At 43.0% G+C, this 15,827-nt stretch overlaps 1 protein-coding gene across 1 annotated transcript in view; it reads left to right on the top strand.

Annotated features, from left to right (window-relative positions):
* Nucleotides 1–12,341, top strand: part of LOC115203574 (probable E3 ubiquitin-protein ligase HERC1) — a gene marked incomplete at its 3' end in the record, with an annotated part of 67,911 nt that extends 55,570 nt beyond the window's left edge. The window contains 8 exon segments of the mRNA XM_029768357.1: nucleotides 1,463–1,595; nucleotides 1,881–2,072; nucleotides 4,793–5,014; nucleotides 6,686–6,859; nucleotides 10,048–10,162; nucleotides 10,446–10,566; nucleotides 11,054–11,225; nucleotides 12,229–12,341. Coding sequence (XP_029624217.1) covers nucleotides 1,463–1,595; nucleotides 1,881–2,072; nucleotides 4,793–5,014; nucleotides 6,686–6,859; nucleotides 10,048–10,162; nucleotides 10,446–10,566; nucleotides 11,054–11,225; nucleotides 12,229–12,341 — 1,242 coding nt within the window.
* Between the last annotated feature and the right edge of the window lie 3,486 nt (nucleotides 12,342–15,827).

The following is a 15,827-nucleotide window of genomic DNA, read 5'->3' as shown; positions in this document are numbered from 1 at the left end:
TTAGTTAGTAACATTGTTCTGGTCTATAATATCTCTACAACTCTAGTAGTAGTAATAGTTAGTAACATTGTTCTGGTCTATAATGTCTCTACAACTCTAGTAGTAGTATTAGTTAGTTAGTAACATTGTTCTGGTCTATAATATCTCTACAACTCTAGTAGTAGTAATAGTTAGTTAGTAACATTGTTCTGGTCTATAATATCTCTACAACTCTAGTAGTAGTAATAGTTAGTAACATTGTTCTGGTCTATAATATCTCTACAACTCTAGTAGTAGTAATAGTTAGTAACATTGTTCTGGTCTATAATATCTCTACAACTCTAGTAGTAGTAATAGTTAGTAACATTGTCCTGGTCTATAATAGCTCTACAACTCTAGTAGTAGTAATAGTTAGTAACATTGTTCTGGTCTATAATATCTCTACAACTCTAGTAGTAGTAATAGTTAGTAACATTGTTCTGGTCTATAATATCTCTACAACTCTAGTAGTAGTAATAGTTAGTAACATTGTCCTGGTCTATAATATCTCTACAACTCTAGTAGAATTAATAGTTAGTAACATTGTTCTGGTCTATAATATCTCTACAACTCTAGTAGTAGTAATAGTTAGTTAGTAACATTGTTCTGGTCTATAATATCTCTACAACTCTAGTAGTAGTAATAGTTAGTAACATTGTTCTGGTCTATAATATCTCTACAACTCTAGTAGTAGTAATAGTTAGTAACATTGTTCTGGTCTATAATATCTCTACAACTCTAGTAGTAGTAATAGTTAGTAACATTGTTCTGGTCTATAATATCTCTACAACTCTAGTAGTAGTAATAGTTAGTAACATTGTCCTGGTCTATAATATCTCTACAACTCTAGTAGAATTAATAGTTAGTAACATTGTTCTGGTCTATAATATCTCTACAACTCTAGTAGTAGTAATAGTTAGTTAGTAACATTGTTCTGGTCTATAATATCTCTACAACTCTAGTAGTAGTAATAGTTAGTAACATTGTTCTGGTCTATAATATCTCTACAACTCTAGTAGTAGTAATAGTTAGTAACATTGTTCTGGTCTATAATATCTCTACAACTCTAGTAGTAGTAATAGTTAGTAACATTGTCCTGGTCTATAATAGCTCTACAACTCTAGTAGTAGTAATAGTTAGTAACATTGTTCTGGTCTATAATATCTCTACAACTCTAGTAGTAGTAATAGTTAGTAACATTGTTCTGGTCTATAATATCTCTACAACTCTAGTAGTAGTAATAGTTAGTAACATTGTTCTGGTCTATAATATCTCTACAACTCTAGTAGTAGTAATAGTTAGTTAGTAACATTGTTCTGGTCTATAATATCTCTACAACTCTAGTAGTAGTAATAGTTAGTAACATTGTTCTGGTCTATAATATCTCTACAACTCTAGTAGTAGTAATAGTTAGTAACATTGTCCTGGTGTTTAATATCTCCAGAACTCTAGCAGTGTGGCTCTGCTCCATAAGCACCTCCAGCTGTTGCTGCCCCACGCTACAGACATCTTCTCCCGCTCTGCCACCCTGCTCCAGGAGAGCTCCTGGAACGGCAGCATCAGAGAGAAACTACGAGGTTATTATGTCTACTACTGTATCTGTCTGTCTGTCTGTCTGTCTGTCTGTCTCTGTTGTAGATGTGATTTACATGTCAGTTCCTGGTTTATTATCTCTCTGTCTGTCTCTGTTATAGATGTGATGTACATGTCAGTTCCTGGTTTATTATCTCTCTGTCTGTCTCTGTTGTAGATGTGATTTACATGTCAGTTCCTGGTTTATTATCTCTCTGTCTGTCTCTGTTCTAGATGTGATGTACATGTCAGTTCCTGGTTTATTATCTCTCTGTCTGTCTCTGTTGTAGATGTGATCTACGTGTCAGCAGCAGGCAGTATGCTGTGTCAGATCGTCAACAGTCTACTACTACTACCAGTGTCTGTAGCCAGACCTCTGCTGAGCTACCTGCTAGACCTGCTTCCTCCTCTAGACTGTCTCAACAGACTGCTGCCTGCTGCCACACCGCTGGAGGACCAGGAGCTGCAGTGGCCTTTACATGGTGAGGAGATAGAGCTGTAGTGACCTCTACATGGTGAGGAGATAGAGCTGTAGTGACCTCTACATGGTGAGGAGATAGAGCTGTAGTGGTCTCTACATGGTGAGGAGATAGAGATAGAGTTGTAGTGACCTCTACATGGTGAGGAGATAGAAATAGAGCTGTAGTGACCTCTACATGGTGAGGAGATAGAGCTGTAGTGGTTTCTACATGGGGAGGAGATAGAGATAGAGCTGTAGTGACCTCTACATGGTGAGGAGATAGAGCTGTAGTGGTTTCTACATGGTGAGGAGATAGAGCTGTAGTGGTCTCTACATGGTGAGGAGATAGAGCTGTAGTGGTCTCTACATGGTGAGGAGATAGAGCTGTAGTGGTCTCTACATGGTGAGGAGATGGAGATAGAGCTGTAGGGGTCTCTACATGGTGAGGAGATAGAGCTGTAGTGGTCTCTACATGGTGAGGAGATAGAGCTGTAGTGGTTTCTACATGGTGAGGAGATAGAGCTGTAGTGGTCTCTACATGGTGAGGAGATGGAGATAGAGCTGTAGTGGTTTCTACATGGTGAGGAGATAGAGCTGTAGTGGTCTCTACATGGTGAGGAGATAGAGCTGTAGTGGTCTCTACATGGTGAGGAGATAGAGCTGTAGTGGTTTCTACATGGTGAGGAGATAGAGCTGTAGTGGTTTCTACATGGTGAGGAGATAGAGCTGTAGTGGTCTCTACATGGTGAGGAGATAGAGCTGTAGTGACCTCTACATGGTGAGGAGATAGAGCTGTAGTGGTCTCTACATGGTGAGGAGATAGAGCTGTAGTGGTCTCTACATGGTGAGGAGATAGAGCTGTAGTGGTCTCTACATGGTGAGGAGATAGAGCTGTAGTGGTCTCTACATGGTGAGGAGATAGAGCTGCAGTGGTCTCTACATGGTGAGGAGATAGAGATAGAGCTGTAGTGACCTCTACATGGTGAGGAGATAGAGCTGTAGTGGTCTCTACATGGTGAGGAGAGAGATAGAGCTGTAGTGGTCTCTACATGGTGAGGAGATAGAGATAGAGCTGTAGTGACCTCTACATGGTGAGGAGATAGAGCTGTAGTGGTCTCTACATGGTGAGGAGAGAGATAGAGCTGTAGTGGTCTCTACATGGTGAGGAGATAGAGCTGTAGTGGTCTCTACATGGTGAGGAGAGAGAGAGAGCTGTAGTGGTCTCTACATGGTGAGGAGAGAGATAGAGCTGTAGTGGTCTCTACATGGTGAGGAGAGAGATAGAGCTGTAGTGGTCTCTACATGGTGAGGAGATAGAGCTGTAGTGGTCTCTACATGGTGAGGAGAGAGAGAGCTGTAGTGGTCTCTACATGGTGAGGAGAGAGAGAGCTGTAGTGGTCTCTACATGGTGAGGAGAGAGAGAGCTGTAGTGGTCTCTACATGGTGAGGAGAGAGATAGAGCTGTAGTGGTTTCTACATGGTGAGGAGAGAGATAGAGCTGTAGTGGTCTCTACATGGTGAGGAGATAGAGCTGTAGTGGTTTCTACATGGTGAGGAGATAGAGCTGTAGTGGTTTCTACATGGTGAGGAGATAGAGCTGTAGTGACCTCTACATGGTGAGGAGATAGAGCTGTCTCTGGATGGAGGGGAATCCTGTGTCTCTGGATGGAGGGGAACCCGGTGTAACTGGATGGAGGGGAATCCTGTGTCTCTGGATGGAGGGGAATCCTGTGTCTCTGGATGGAGGTGAATCCTGTGTCTGGATGGAGGGGAATCCTGTGTCTCTGGATGGAGGGGAATCCTGTGTCTCTGGATGGAGGGGAATCCTGTGTAACTGGATGGAGGGGAATCCTGTGTCTCTGGATGGAGGGGAATCCTGTGTCTCTGGATGGAGGTGAATCCTGTGTCTCTGGATGGAGGGGAATCCTGTGTAACTGGATGGAGGGGAATCCTGTGTCTCTGGATGGAGGGGAATCCTGTGTCTCTGGATGGAGGGGAATCCTGTGTCTCTGGATGGAGGGGAATCCTGTGTCTCTGGATGGAGGGGAATCCTGTGTCTCTGGATGGAGGGGTATCCTGTGTCTCTGGATGGAGGTGAATCCTGTGTAACTGGATGGAGGTGAATCCTGTGTAGCTGGATGGAGGTGAATCCTGTGTAGCTGGATGGAGGGGAATCCTGTGTAGCTGGATGGAGGGGAATCCTGTGTCTCTGGATGGAGGGGAATCCTGTGTCTCTGGATGGAGGGGAATCCTGTGTCTCTGGATGGAGGGGAATCCTGTGTCTCTGGATGGAGGGGAATCCTGTGTCTCTGGATGGAGGGGAATCCTGTGTCTCTGGATGGAGGGGAATCCTGTGTAGCTGAATGTAGGGGACCAGGCTGAAGTGAAGGGCATCTATGTATAGCCTAGTGGCTGTGTTATGTATCATCTAGTGGCTGTGTTATGTATCATCTAGTGGCTGTTTTATGTATCATGTTGTACATGTTGTCTTTTAGCAGATAAAGACTTCATGATATTTGACGTTGTTCTCCCTTATCCATAGATTGTTAGGATCAATGTTGAATGTACTACTGGCTTCATCACATATCCCTGCTATTGACTAGAGTAATGGTTATCTCACAGAATGTCTGCCCCATCTCTCTCGCTCTCTCTCTCTCTGTCTCTCTGTCTCTCTCTGTCTGTCTCTCTCTCTCTCTCTGTCTCTCTCTCTGTCTCTCTGTCTGTCTCTCTCTGTCTCTCAAGGAGCCCCAGACTTTGTGGACCCTGCAGGGCAGCCCCTGGCCCAGCCGGCCCAGTCCTGGGTGTGGCTGGTGGATCTGGAGCGTACTGCAGCCCTGCTGGTGGGCCGCTGCCTGGGGGGCATGCTGCAGGGAGCACCCCCCTCTCTAGAGGAACAGGATACAGGCTACTGGCTGAAAACCCCCTTGTTCAGCAACGGGCTGGAGATGGACATCCCTCAACTAGGTATGAAACTCTGCATAGTTAGGATAGATAGTGTAGATATTATATAGGGGCATTATTTTGGCTCCTGAGTGGCGCAGTGGTCTAAGGCACTGCATCTCAGTGCTAGAGGCGTCACTACAGACACCCTGGCACAGCGGCCTAAGGCACTGCATCTCAGTGCTAGAGGCGTCACTACAGACACTCTGGATCAGATCAAATGTATTAAAAAGCCCTTCTTACATCAGCTGATATCTCAAAGTGCTGTACAGAAACCCAGCCTAAAACCCCAGACAGCAAGCAATGCAGGTGTAGAAGCACGGTGGCTAGGAAAAACTCCCTAGAAAGGCCAAAACCTAGGAAGAAACCTAGAGAGGAACCAGGCTATGAGGGGTGGCCAGTCCTCTTCTGGCTGTGCCAGGTGGAGATTATAACAGAACATGGCCAAGATGTTCAAATGTTTATAAATGACCAGCATGGTCAAATAATAATAATCATAGTGGTTGTCGAGGGTGCAACAAGTCAGTAATCCAGGCTGTATCACAACCGGCCGTGATTGGGAGTCCCGTAAGGCGGCGCACAATTGGCCCAGCGTCGTCCTGGTTTGGCCGGTGTAGGCCGTCATTGTAAACAAGAATGTTTTCTATTCTGTTTTCTATATATGAATCTCCCTCTAGATAACTATCAGTTGTCCTATCTGGTGACCTCCCTCTAGATAACTGTATCAGTGGTCCTATCTGGTGACCTCCCTCTAGATAACTGTATCAGTGGTCCTATCTGGTGACCTCCCTCTAGATAACTGTATCAGTGGTCCTATCTGGTGACCTCCCTCTAGATAACTGTATCAGTGGTCCTATCTGGTGACCTCCCTCTAGATAACTGTATCAGTGGTCCTATCTGGTGACCTCCCTCTAGATAACTGTATCAGTGGTCCTATCTGGTGACCTCCCTCTAGATAACTGTATCAGTGGTCCTATCTGGTGACCTCCCTCTAGATAACTGTATCAGTGGTCCTATCTGGTGACCTCCCTCTAGATAACTGTATCACTGGTCCTATCTGGTGACCTCCCTCTAGATAACTGTATCAGTGGTCCTATCTGGTGACCTCCCTCTAGATAACTGTATCAGTGGTCCTATCTGGTGACCTCCCTCTAGATAACTGTATCAGTGGTCCTATCTGGTGACCTCCCTCTAGATAACTGTATCAGTGGTCCTATCTGGTGACCTCCCTCTAGATAACTGTATCAGTGGTTCTATCTGGTGACCTCCCTCTAGATAACTGTATCAGTGGTCCTATCTGGTGACCTCCCACTAGATAACTGTATCAGTTGTCCTATCTGGTGACCTCCCTCTAGATAACTGTATCAGTGGTCCTACCTGGTGACCTCCCTCTAGATAACTGTATCAGTGGTCCTATCTGGTGACCTCCCTCTAGATAACTGTATCAGTGGTTCTATCTGGTGACCTCCCTCTAGATAACTGTATCAGTGGTTCTATCTGGTGACCTCCCTCTAGATAACTGTATCAGTGGTTCTATCTGGTGACCTCCCTCTAGATAACTGTATCAGTGGTCCTATCTGGTGACCTCCCTCTAGATAACTGTATCAGTGGTCCTATCTGATTAAATTTTTATTCTGATCTGTTTAATTTATTTGCTGACAGTGATGGCCTGTATTGTGTTTGTATGTGCCTTAGATAACGGCATCAGCTGGCTGTTAGAGGAGGCCCTCTCAGGTAACGAGGAGCAGAAACCATTTGACTGTACTCTGAGAGCAGATATCAGCATCCTAGTAGAGCTGGCCCTGGGCTCCACTAAAGAACCCACCAACGGTCTCTGGAGCAACATGCAGGACTACGCCACCAGCAAAGGTACAAGAGGGGGAATTGTATCTGGATGAACTATAATACATTACAGAAATGGTGTGGATTGTATCTGGATGAACTATAATACATTACAGAAATGGTGTGGATTGTATCTGGATGAACTATAATACATTACAGAAATGGTGTGGATTGTATAACAATAGTAGAATCGTTCACAAGTAGTGGACGCACATCCAGTTACTTCCAGATGCAAGGTTCAAAAACGTCATGAATGAATGCTCCCACAGTTTATTGAGTGATGCTCGCTCTCTGTTGAATGCTCCCACAGTTTATTCAGTTTATTGAGTGATGCTCGCTCTCTGTTGAATGCTCCCACAGTTTATTCAGTTTATTGAGTGATGCCCGCTCTCTGTTGAATGCTCCCACAGTTTATTCAGTGATGCTCGCTCTCTGTTAAATGCTCCCACAGTTTATTGAGTAATGCTCGCTCTCTGTTAAATGCTCCCACAGTTTATTGAGTAATGCTCGCTCTCTGTTAAATGCTCCCACAGTTTATTGAGTGATGCCCGCTCTCTGTTGAATGCTCCCACAGTTTATTCAGTGATGCTCGCTCTCTGTTAAATGCTCCCACAGTTTATTGAGTAATGCTCACTCTCTGTTAAATGCTCCCACAGTTTATTGAGTGATGCTCGCTCTCTGTTGAATGCTCCTACAGTTTATTCAATTTATTGAGTGATTCCCGCTCTCTGTTGAATGCTCCCACAGTTTATTCAGTTTATTGAGTGATGCTCGCTCTCTGTTAAATCCTCCCACAGTTTATTGAGTGATGCTCGCTCTCTGTTAAATGCTCCCACAGTTTATTGAGTGATGCTCGCTCTCTGTTAAATGCTCCCACAGTTTATTGAGTAATGCTCGCTCTCTGTTAAATGCTCCCACAGTTTATTGCGTGATGCCCGCTCTCTGTTAAATGCTCCCACAGTTTATTGAGTGATGCCTGCTCTCTGTTAAATTCTCCCACAGTTTGAGTGATGCCTGCTCTCTGTTGAATGCTCCCACAGTTTATTGAGTGATGCCCGCTCTCTGGTGAATGCTCCCACAGTTTATTGAGTGATGCTCACTGTCTGTTAAATGCTCCCACAGTTTATTGAGTTTATTGAGTGATGCCCGCTCTCTGTTGAATGCTCCCACAGTTTATTGAGTGATGCCCGCTCTCTGTTAAATGCTCCCACAGTTTATTGAGTGATGCCCGCTCTCTGTTGAATGCTCCCACAGTTTATTGAGTGATGCCCACTGTCTGTTAAATTCTCCCACAGTTTTTTCAGTTTGAGTGATGCCCACTGTCTGTTAAATGCTCCCACAGTTTATTCAGTTTATTGAGTGATGCCCACTGTCTGTTAAATGCTCCCACAGTTTATTCAGTTTATTGAGTGATGCCCACTGTCTGTTAAATGCTCCCACAGTTTATTCAGTTTATTGAGTGATGCCCGCTCTCTGTTGAATGCTCCCACAGTTTATTGAGTGATGCCCACTGCCTGTTAATAGCTCCCACAGTTTATTGAGTGATGCCCACTGTCTGTTAAATGCTCCCACAGTTTATTGAGTGATGCCCGCTCTCTGTTGATTGCTCCCACAGTTTATTGAGTGATGCCCGCTCTCTGTTAAATGCTCCCACAGTTTATTGAGTGATGCCCACTGTCTGTTAAATGCTCCCACAGTTTTTTCAGTTTATTGAGTGATGCCCGCTCTCTGTTAAATGCTCCCACAGTTTATTGAGTGATGCCCGCTCTCTGTTGAATGGTCCCACAGTTTATTGAGTGATGCCCGCTCTCTGTTGAATGCCCCCACAGTTTATTCCGTGTATTGAGTGATGCCCACTGTCTGTTGAATGCTCCTACAGTTTATTCAGTTTATTGATTGATGCTCGCTCTCTGTTGAATGCTCCCACAGTTTATTGAGTGATGCTCGCTCTCTGTTAAATGCTCCCACAGTTTATTGAGTGATGCCCACTCTCTGTTGAATGCTCCCACAGTGTTTTCAGTGTATTGAGTGATGACCACTGTCTGTTGAATGCTCCCACAGTTTATTCAGTTTGAGTGATGCCCGCTCTCTGTTGAATGATCCCACAGTTTGAGTGATGCCCGCTCTCTGTTGAATGCTCCCACAGTTTATTGAGTGATGCCCGCTCTCTGTTAAATGCTCCCACAGTTTATTGAGTGATGCCCGCTCTCTGTTAAATGCTCCCACAGTTTATTGAGTGATGCCCACTGTCTGTTAAATGCTCCCACAGTTTATTCAGTTTATTGAGTGATGCCCACTGTCTGTTAAATGCTCCCACAGTTTATTCAGTGTATTGAGTGATGCCCGCTCTCTGTTGAATGCTCCCACAGTTTATTGAATGATGCCCACTGTCTGTTAAATTGCTCCCACAGTTTATTCAGTTTATTGAGTGATGCCCGCTCTCTGTTAAATGCTCCCACAGTATATTGAGTGATGCCCACTGTCTGTTGAATGCTCCCACCGTTTTTTCAGTTTATTGAGTGATGCTCGCTCTCTGTTGAATGCTCCCACAGTTTATTGAGTGATGCCCACTGTCTGTTGAATGCTCCCACAGTGTTTTCAGTGTATTGAGTGATGCCCACTGTCTGTTAAATGCTCCCACAGTTTATTCAGTTTATTGAGTGATGCCCGCTCTCTGTTGAATGCTCCCACAGTTTATTGAGTTTATTGAGTGATGCCCGCTCTCTGTTAAATGCTTCCACAGTTTATTGAGTGATGCCCACTGTCTGTTGAATGCTCCCACAGTTTATTCAGTTTATTGAGTGATGCCCGCTCTCTGTTGAATGCTCCCACAGTTTATTGAGTTTATTGAGTGATGCCCGCTCTCTGTTAAAATCTCCCACAGTTTATTGAGTGATGCCCGCTCTCTGTTGAATACTCCCACAGTTTATTGAGTGATGCCCACTGTCTGTTGAATGCTCCCACAGTTTATTCAGTTTATTGAGTGATGCCCGCTCTCTGTTAAATGCTCCCACAGTTTATTCAGTTTATTGAGTGATGCTCGCTCTCTGTTGAATGCTCCCACAGTTTAATCAGTCTATTCAGTTTTTCAGTTCATTCAATGTAATGGAGAATCAGCATCCATCTTTCTTTCATGACAGTGTAGTGTAGAATAACCAGAGTATTATTCCTGCTGTAATATGTAGTAATATCCATGTATTTGTCTTGTGTTCCAGACTGGGACAATGCCTCTCTCTGTAATGAGACCTTATTGGACACAGTGTCCAGGTTTGTCCTGGCTGCTCTACTGAAGCATACCGGCCTGCTGGGCCAAGCCTGTGGAGAGGGCAGGTAATACTACTGCACACCCATCATGGTTCTGCCTTCCCAATGGCACCCTATTCCCTATATAGTGCACTACTTTAGACAAGGGTCAGTAGGACTCTGGCACCCTATTCCCTATATAGTGCACTACTTTAAACCAGGGTCAGGAGGGCTCTGGCACCCTATATGGTGCCATTTGACACATACATATTCTGGAGAGTGTTGGTCTATGCTGCTGCACATGCATTGTCTATTTGATGTGGCACGCTTGGTTCACCAGTCAGTGTGTCTGTGTATGTGTTTCCACCAGGTACCAGCCCTGTAAGACGCTGGCTGAGGTGTACCGTAGTGTCTACAAGGTCAGGAACCGCCTGCTAGCCTGCAAGAACATGGACGTCATCCAGACACGCTCGTCTTCTCGGGAGAGGAGGGTAAGGGACCTGGCTCTTCTTCAGTAACTGGTCCGCTGGTCCATAAAACATCCTCAGGGTCTACTGCCTTATTCCAAATCAACCCTTAACCCCCTACATCCTAGAGACACTTCAGTAACTGGTCCGCTGGTCCATAAAACATCCTCAGGGTCTACTGCCTTATTCCAAATCAACCCTTAACCCCCTACATCTTAGAGACACTTCAGTAACTGGTCCACTGGTCCATAAAACATCCTCAGGGTCTACTGCCTTATTCCAAATCAACCCTTAACCCCCTACATCCTAGAGACACTTCAGTAACTGGTCCACTGGTCCATAAAACATCCTCAGGGTCTACTGCCTTATTCCAAATCAACCCTAGAACTAAAACGCATCATTTTTTGGCCGTGTTATCGTTGAGGTTTTGTTTCGGTATCGTGATACTAAACCTGAAATTCTGGTATCGTGACAACACTTTTAACGGGTGTTGGGTGTTGTGCCCGATCAGATTTCAGACAATCAGGACTCGCTGGAGATGGACCCCCAGGAGCACTCGTTCACGAGGACCATCGACGAGGAGGCGGAGCTAGAGGAGAGGACGGACCGAGAAAGGGAGGATGTGCATCAGGAGCAGGATGAGGAAGAGGAGGAGAGAGAGCACGAAGTCATGACCGCTGGGAGTGAGTAGTTCACTTTACTGCATGGACACAACACTCTTACTGAATGTACTCCTACCAGACACACACTGAATAGGCTGTGACTGAACACACTGCTACCTAGCAGACTCATCTTCCTCTTCCTCCCTGAATTCACTTGGACTGAATATGTTTAAAACACTGAAGAGCACATGTAGGGAGTGAATGCATGGGAGAGGGAGAAGATGGTTGCTAGTTTTGATGTTACTGTGACCTTTGGTCCATATAGAGTCTAAAGCATGGTCAGTTAAATGAGCCAACCAAGGTCCCGGGTAATGTGACAGTACAAACTAACCACAATCAGACTTTGGTCTCTGTTGCACACCGGGGTTGTATTTCTAGTGAAAGGATGTCAGTGTGATAGCAGTGTAGACTAAAGGTTATTACTACAAACTGAAGAGGTGATGAAGGAAACTACAGTTAATGGCTTCAGTAACAGCTGAAAACACACATTCAGCGTGGAGTTGACCTGCAGTGTGTACCAGTTTGGCGGGTTTTGACCTCGTTGCTGCTTGCCATTGTTATTTACATCTGTCTCTGTAACTCTGGCTACGACAAGGAGAACAGTTGGGACCCTCCTCCTGGCCCTTGGACAAGTTCAGTCCCAATAATATTTGATTTGATGTTTGTAAAAATTTAAAGGGAATTTGCTCCAAAACAAATCTGTGAAGACTTGTTATCAAGGTTCAAATTGCACCTAGCTCTTCTCCTGACCTCTGACCCTACGGTGCTACCAGTTCAAACCCTATAGCTGTAATCAATAGTAGGGCTATGGCTCCACCTAGCCGACCAATGAACACCCAAAGGTACAGGGATAGGACAAGGGGACCTGGGTTATACAGCCTTGAATGAGTCTTACTGTAGTCTGGCAGGACTAGCATGGGTTAGAGCTTCATTAACCTACGTCACGGCGTGGTTTAACGCGCAGCTTCCTTTAACCCGGCGCCCTGTGTGATGTCTCTCTGTGTCTGTCTGTCGCACGGCACAGAAATCTTTCAATGTTTCCTCTCAGCGCGGGAGGCGGCGAGGAGCCGAGAAAGGGAGAGGGCCAGCAGCAGCGCCGGGGGAGGCCTGACCTCAGGAGGAACCAGAGGAGGAGGAGTTGGGGGAGGTAAGGGGAGGTGGTGGAGGGGGTAGAGGAGGGGGAGGTAAGGGAAGGGAAGGTGAAGGAGGAGGTGGTGGGGGTGGAGGAGGAGATGGGGTGGAGGAAGAGGAGGTGGGGTGGAGGAGGAAGGGGTGGGGTGGAGGGGGTAGAGGAGGGGATGGTGGGGGAAGATATTTTCAGTATAATATAATATGTAGCTATGAGGAGGAGGGGAAGGTTATTTTCAGTATAATATAATATGTAGCTATGAGGAGGTGGGAAGGTTATTTTCAGTATAATATAATATGTAGCTATGAGGAGGTGGGGAAGGTTATTTTCAGTATAATATAATATGTAGCTATGAGGAGGTGGGGAAGGTTATTTTCAGTATAATATAATATGTAGCTATGAGGAGGAGGGGAAGGTTATTTTCAGTATAATATAATATGTAGCTATGAGGAGGTGGGGAAGGTTATTTTCAGTATAATATAATATGTAGCTATGAGGAGGTGGGGAAGGTTATTTTCAGTATAATATAATATGTAGCTATGAGGAGGTGGGGAAGGTTATTTTCAGTATAATATAATATGTAGCTATGAGGAGGTGGGAAGGTTATATTCAGTGTAATATAATATGTAGCTATGAGGAGGTGGGGAAGGTTATTTTCAGTATAATATAATATGTAGCTATGAGGAGGTGGGGAAGGTTATTTTCAGTATAATATAATATGTAGCTATGAGGTGGTGGGAAGGTTATTTTCAGTATAATATAATATGTAGCTATGAGGAGGTGGGGAAGGTTATTTTCAGTATAATATAATATGTAGCTATGAGGAGGTGGGGAAGGTTATTTTCAGTATAATATAATATGTAGCTATGAGGAGGTGGGGAAGGTTATTTTCAGTATAATATAATATGTAGCTATGAGGAGGTGGGAAGGTTATATTCAGTGTAATATAATATGTAGCTATGAGGAGGTGGGAAGGTTATATTCAGTGTAATATAATATGTAGCTATGAGGAGGTGGGGAAGGTTATTTACAGTATAATATAATATGTAGCTATGAGGAGGTAGGAAGGTTATTTTCAGTATAATATAATATGTAGCTATGAGGCGGTGGGGAAGGTTATTTTCAGTATAATATAATATGTAGCTATGAGGAGGTGGGGAAGGTTATTTTCAGTATAATATAATATGTAGCTATGAGGAGGTGGGGGAGGTTATTTTCAGTTTAATATAATATGTAGCTATGAGGAGGTGGGGAAGGTTATTTTCAGTTTAATATAATATGTAGCTATGAGGAGGTGGGGAAGGTTATTTTCAGTATAATATAATATGTAGCTATGATCTGGTAGGAAGGTTATTTTCAGTATAATATAATATGTAGCTATGAGGAGGTGGGAAGGTTATTTTCAGTATAATATAATATGTAGCTATGAGGAGGTGGGGAAGGTTATTTTCAGTATAATATAATATGTAGCTATGAGGAGGTGGGGAAGGTTATTTTCAGTATAGTATAATATAATATGTAGCTATGAGGAGGAGGGAAGGTTATTTTCAATATAATATAATATGTAGCTATGAGGAGGTGGGGAAGGTTATTTTCAGTATAATATAATATGTAGCTATGAGGAGGTGGGAAGGTTATTTTCAGTATAATATAATATGTAGCTATAAGGAGGTGGGAAGGTTATTTTCAGTATAATATACTATGTAGCTATGAGGAGGTGGGGAAGGTTATTTTCAGTATAATATAATATGTAGGTATGAGGAGGTGGGGAAAGTTATTTTCAGTATAATATAATATGTAGCTATGAGGAGGTGGGGAAGGTTATTTTCAGTATAATATAATATGTAGCTATGAGGAGGTGGGGAAGGTTATTTTCAGTATAATATAATATGTAGCTATGAGGAGGTGGGAAGGTTATTTTCAGTATAATATAATATGTAGCTATGAGGAGGTGGGAAGGTTATTTTCAGTATAATATAATATGTAGCTATGAGGAGGTGGGGAAGGTTATTTTCAATATAATATGTAGCTATGAGGAGGTGGGGAAGGTTATTTTCAGTATACTATAATATGTAGCTATGAGGAGGTGGGGAAGGTTATTTTCAGTATAATATAATATGTAGCAATGATGAGGTGGGGAAGGTTATTTTCAGTATAATATAATATGTAGCTATGAGGAGGTGGGGAAGGTTATTTTCAGTATAATATAATATGTAGCTATGAGGAGGTGGGGAAGGTTATATTTAGTATAATATAATATGTAGCTATGAGGAGGTGGGGAAGGTTATTTTCAGTATAATATAATATGTAGCTATGAGGAGGTGGGGAAGGTTATTTTCAGTATAATATAATATGTAGCTATGAGGAGGTGGGGAAGGTTATTTTCAGTATAATATAATATGTAGCTATGAGGAGCTGGGGAAGGTTATTTTCAGTATAATATAATATGTAGCTATGAGGAGGTGGGAAGGTTATTTTCAGTATACTATAATATGTAGCTATGAGGAGGTGGGGAAGGTTATTTTCAGTATAATATAATATGTAGCTATGAGGAGGTGGGGGAGGTTATTTTCAGTATACTATAATATGTAGCTATTAAGGTGGGAAAGGTTATTTTCAGTATAATATAATATGTAGCAATGATGAGGTGGGGAAGATTATTTTCAGTATAATATAATATGTAGCTATGAGGAGGTGGGGGAGGTTATTTTCAGTATAATATAATATGTAGCTATGAGGAGGTGGGGAAGGTTATTTTCAGTATAATATAATATGTAGCTATGAGGAGGTGGGAAGGTTATTTTCAGTATAATATAATATGTAGCTATGAGGAGGTGGGGAAGGTTATTTTCAGTATAATGTAATATGTAGCTATGAGGAGGTGGGGAAGGTTATTTTCAGTATAATGTAATATATAGCTATGAGGAGGTGGGGAAGGTTATTTCAGTATAATATAATATGTAGCTATGAGGTGGTGGGAAGGTTATTTTCAGTATAATATAAAATGTAGCTATGAGGAGGTGGGGAAGGTTATTTTCAGTATAATATAATATGTAGCTATGAGGAGGTGGGGAAGGTTATTTTCAGTATAATATAATATGTAGCTATGAGGAGGTGGGGAAGGTTATTTTCAGTATAATATAATATGTAGCTATGAGGAGGTGGGAAGGTTATATTCAGTGTAATATAATATGTAGCTATGAGGAGGTGGGGAAGGTTATTTACAGTATAATATAATATGTAGCTATGAGGAGGTGGGGAAGGTTATTTTCAGTATAATATAATATGTAGCTATGAGGAGCTGGGGAAGGTTATTTCAGTATAATATAATATGTAGCTATGAGGAGGTGGGAAGGTTATTTTCAGTATAATATGTAGCTATGAGGAGGTGGGGAAGGTTATTTTCAGTATAATATAATATGTAGCTATGAGGAGGTGGGAAGGTTATTTTCAGTATAATATAATATGTAGCTATGAGGAGGTGGGGAAGGTTA

This window comes from Salmo trutta, chromosome 12, assembly GCF_901001165.1.
Source record: "Salmo trutta chromosome 12, fSalTru1.1, whole genome shotgun sequence".
NCBI lineage: Eukaryota > Metazoa > Chordata > Actinopteri > Salmoniformes > Salmonidae > Salmo > Salmo trutta.
Note: the sequence above shows the minus strand (reverse complement) of the source record. Positions and strands in the feature narration are given on the sequence as shown.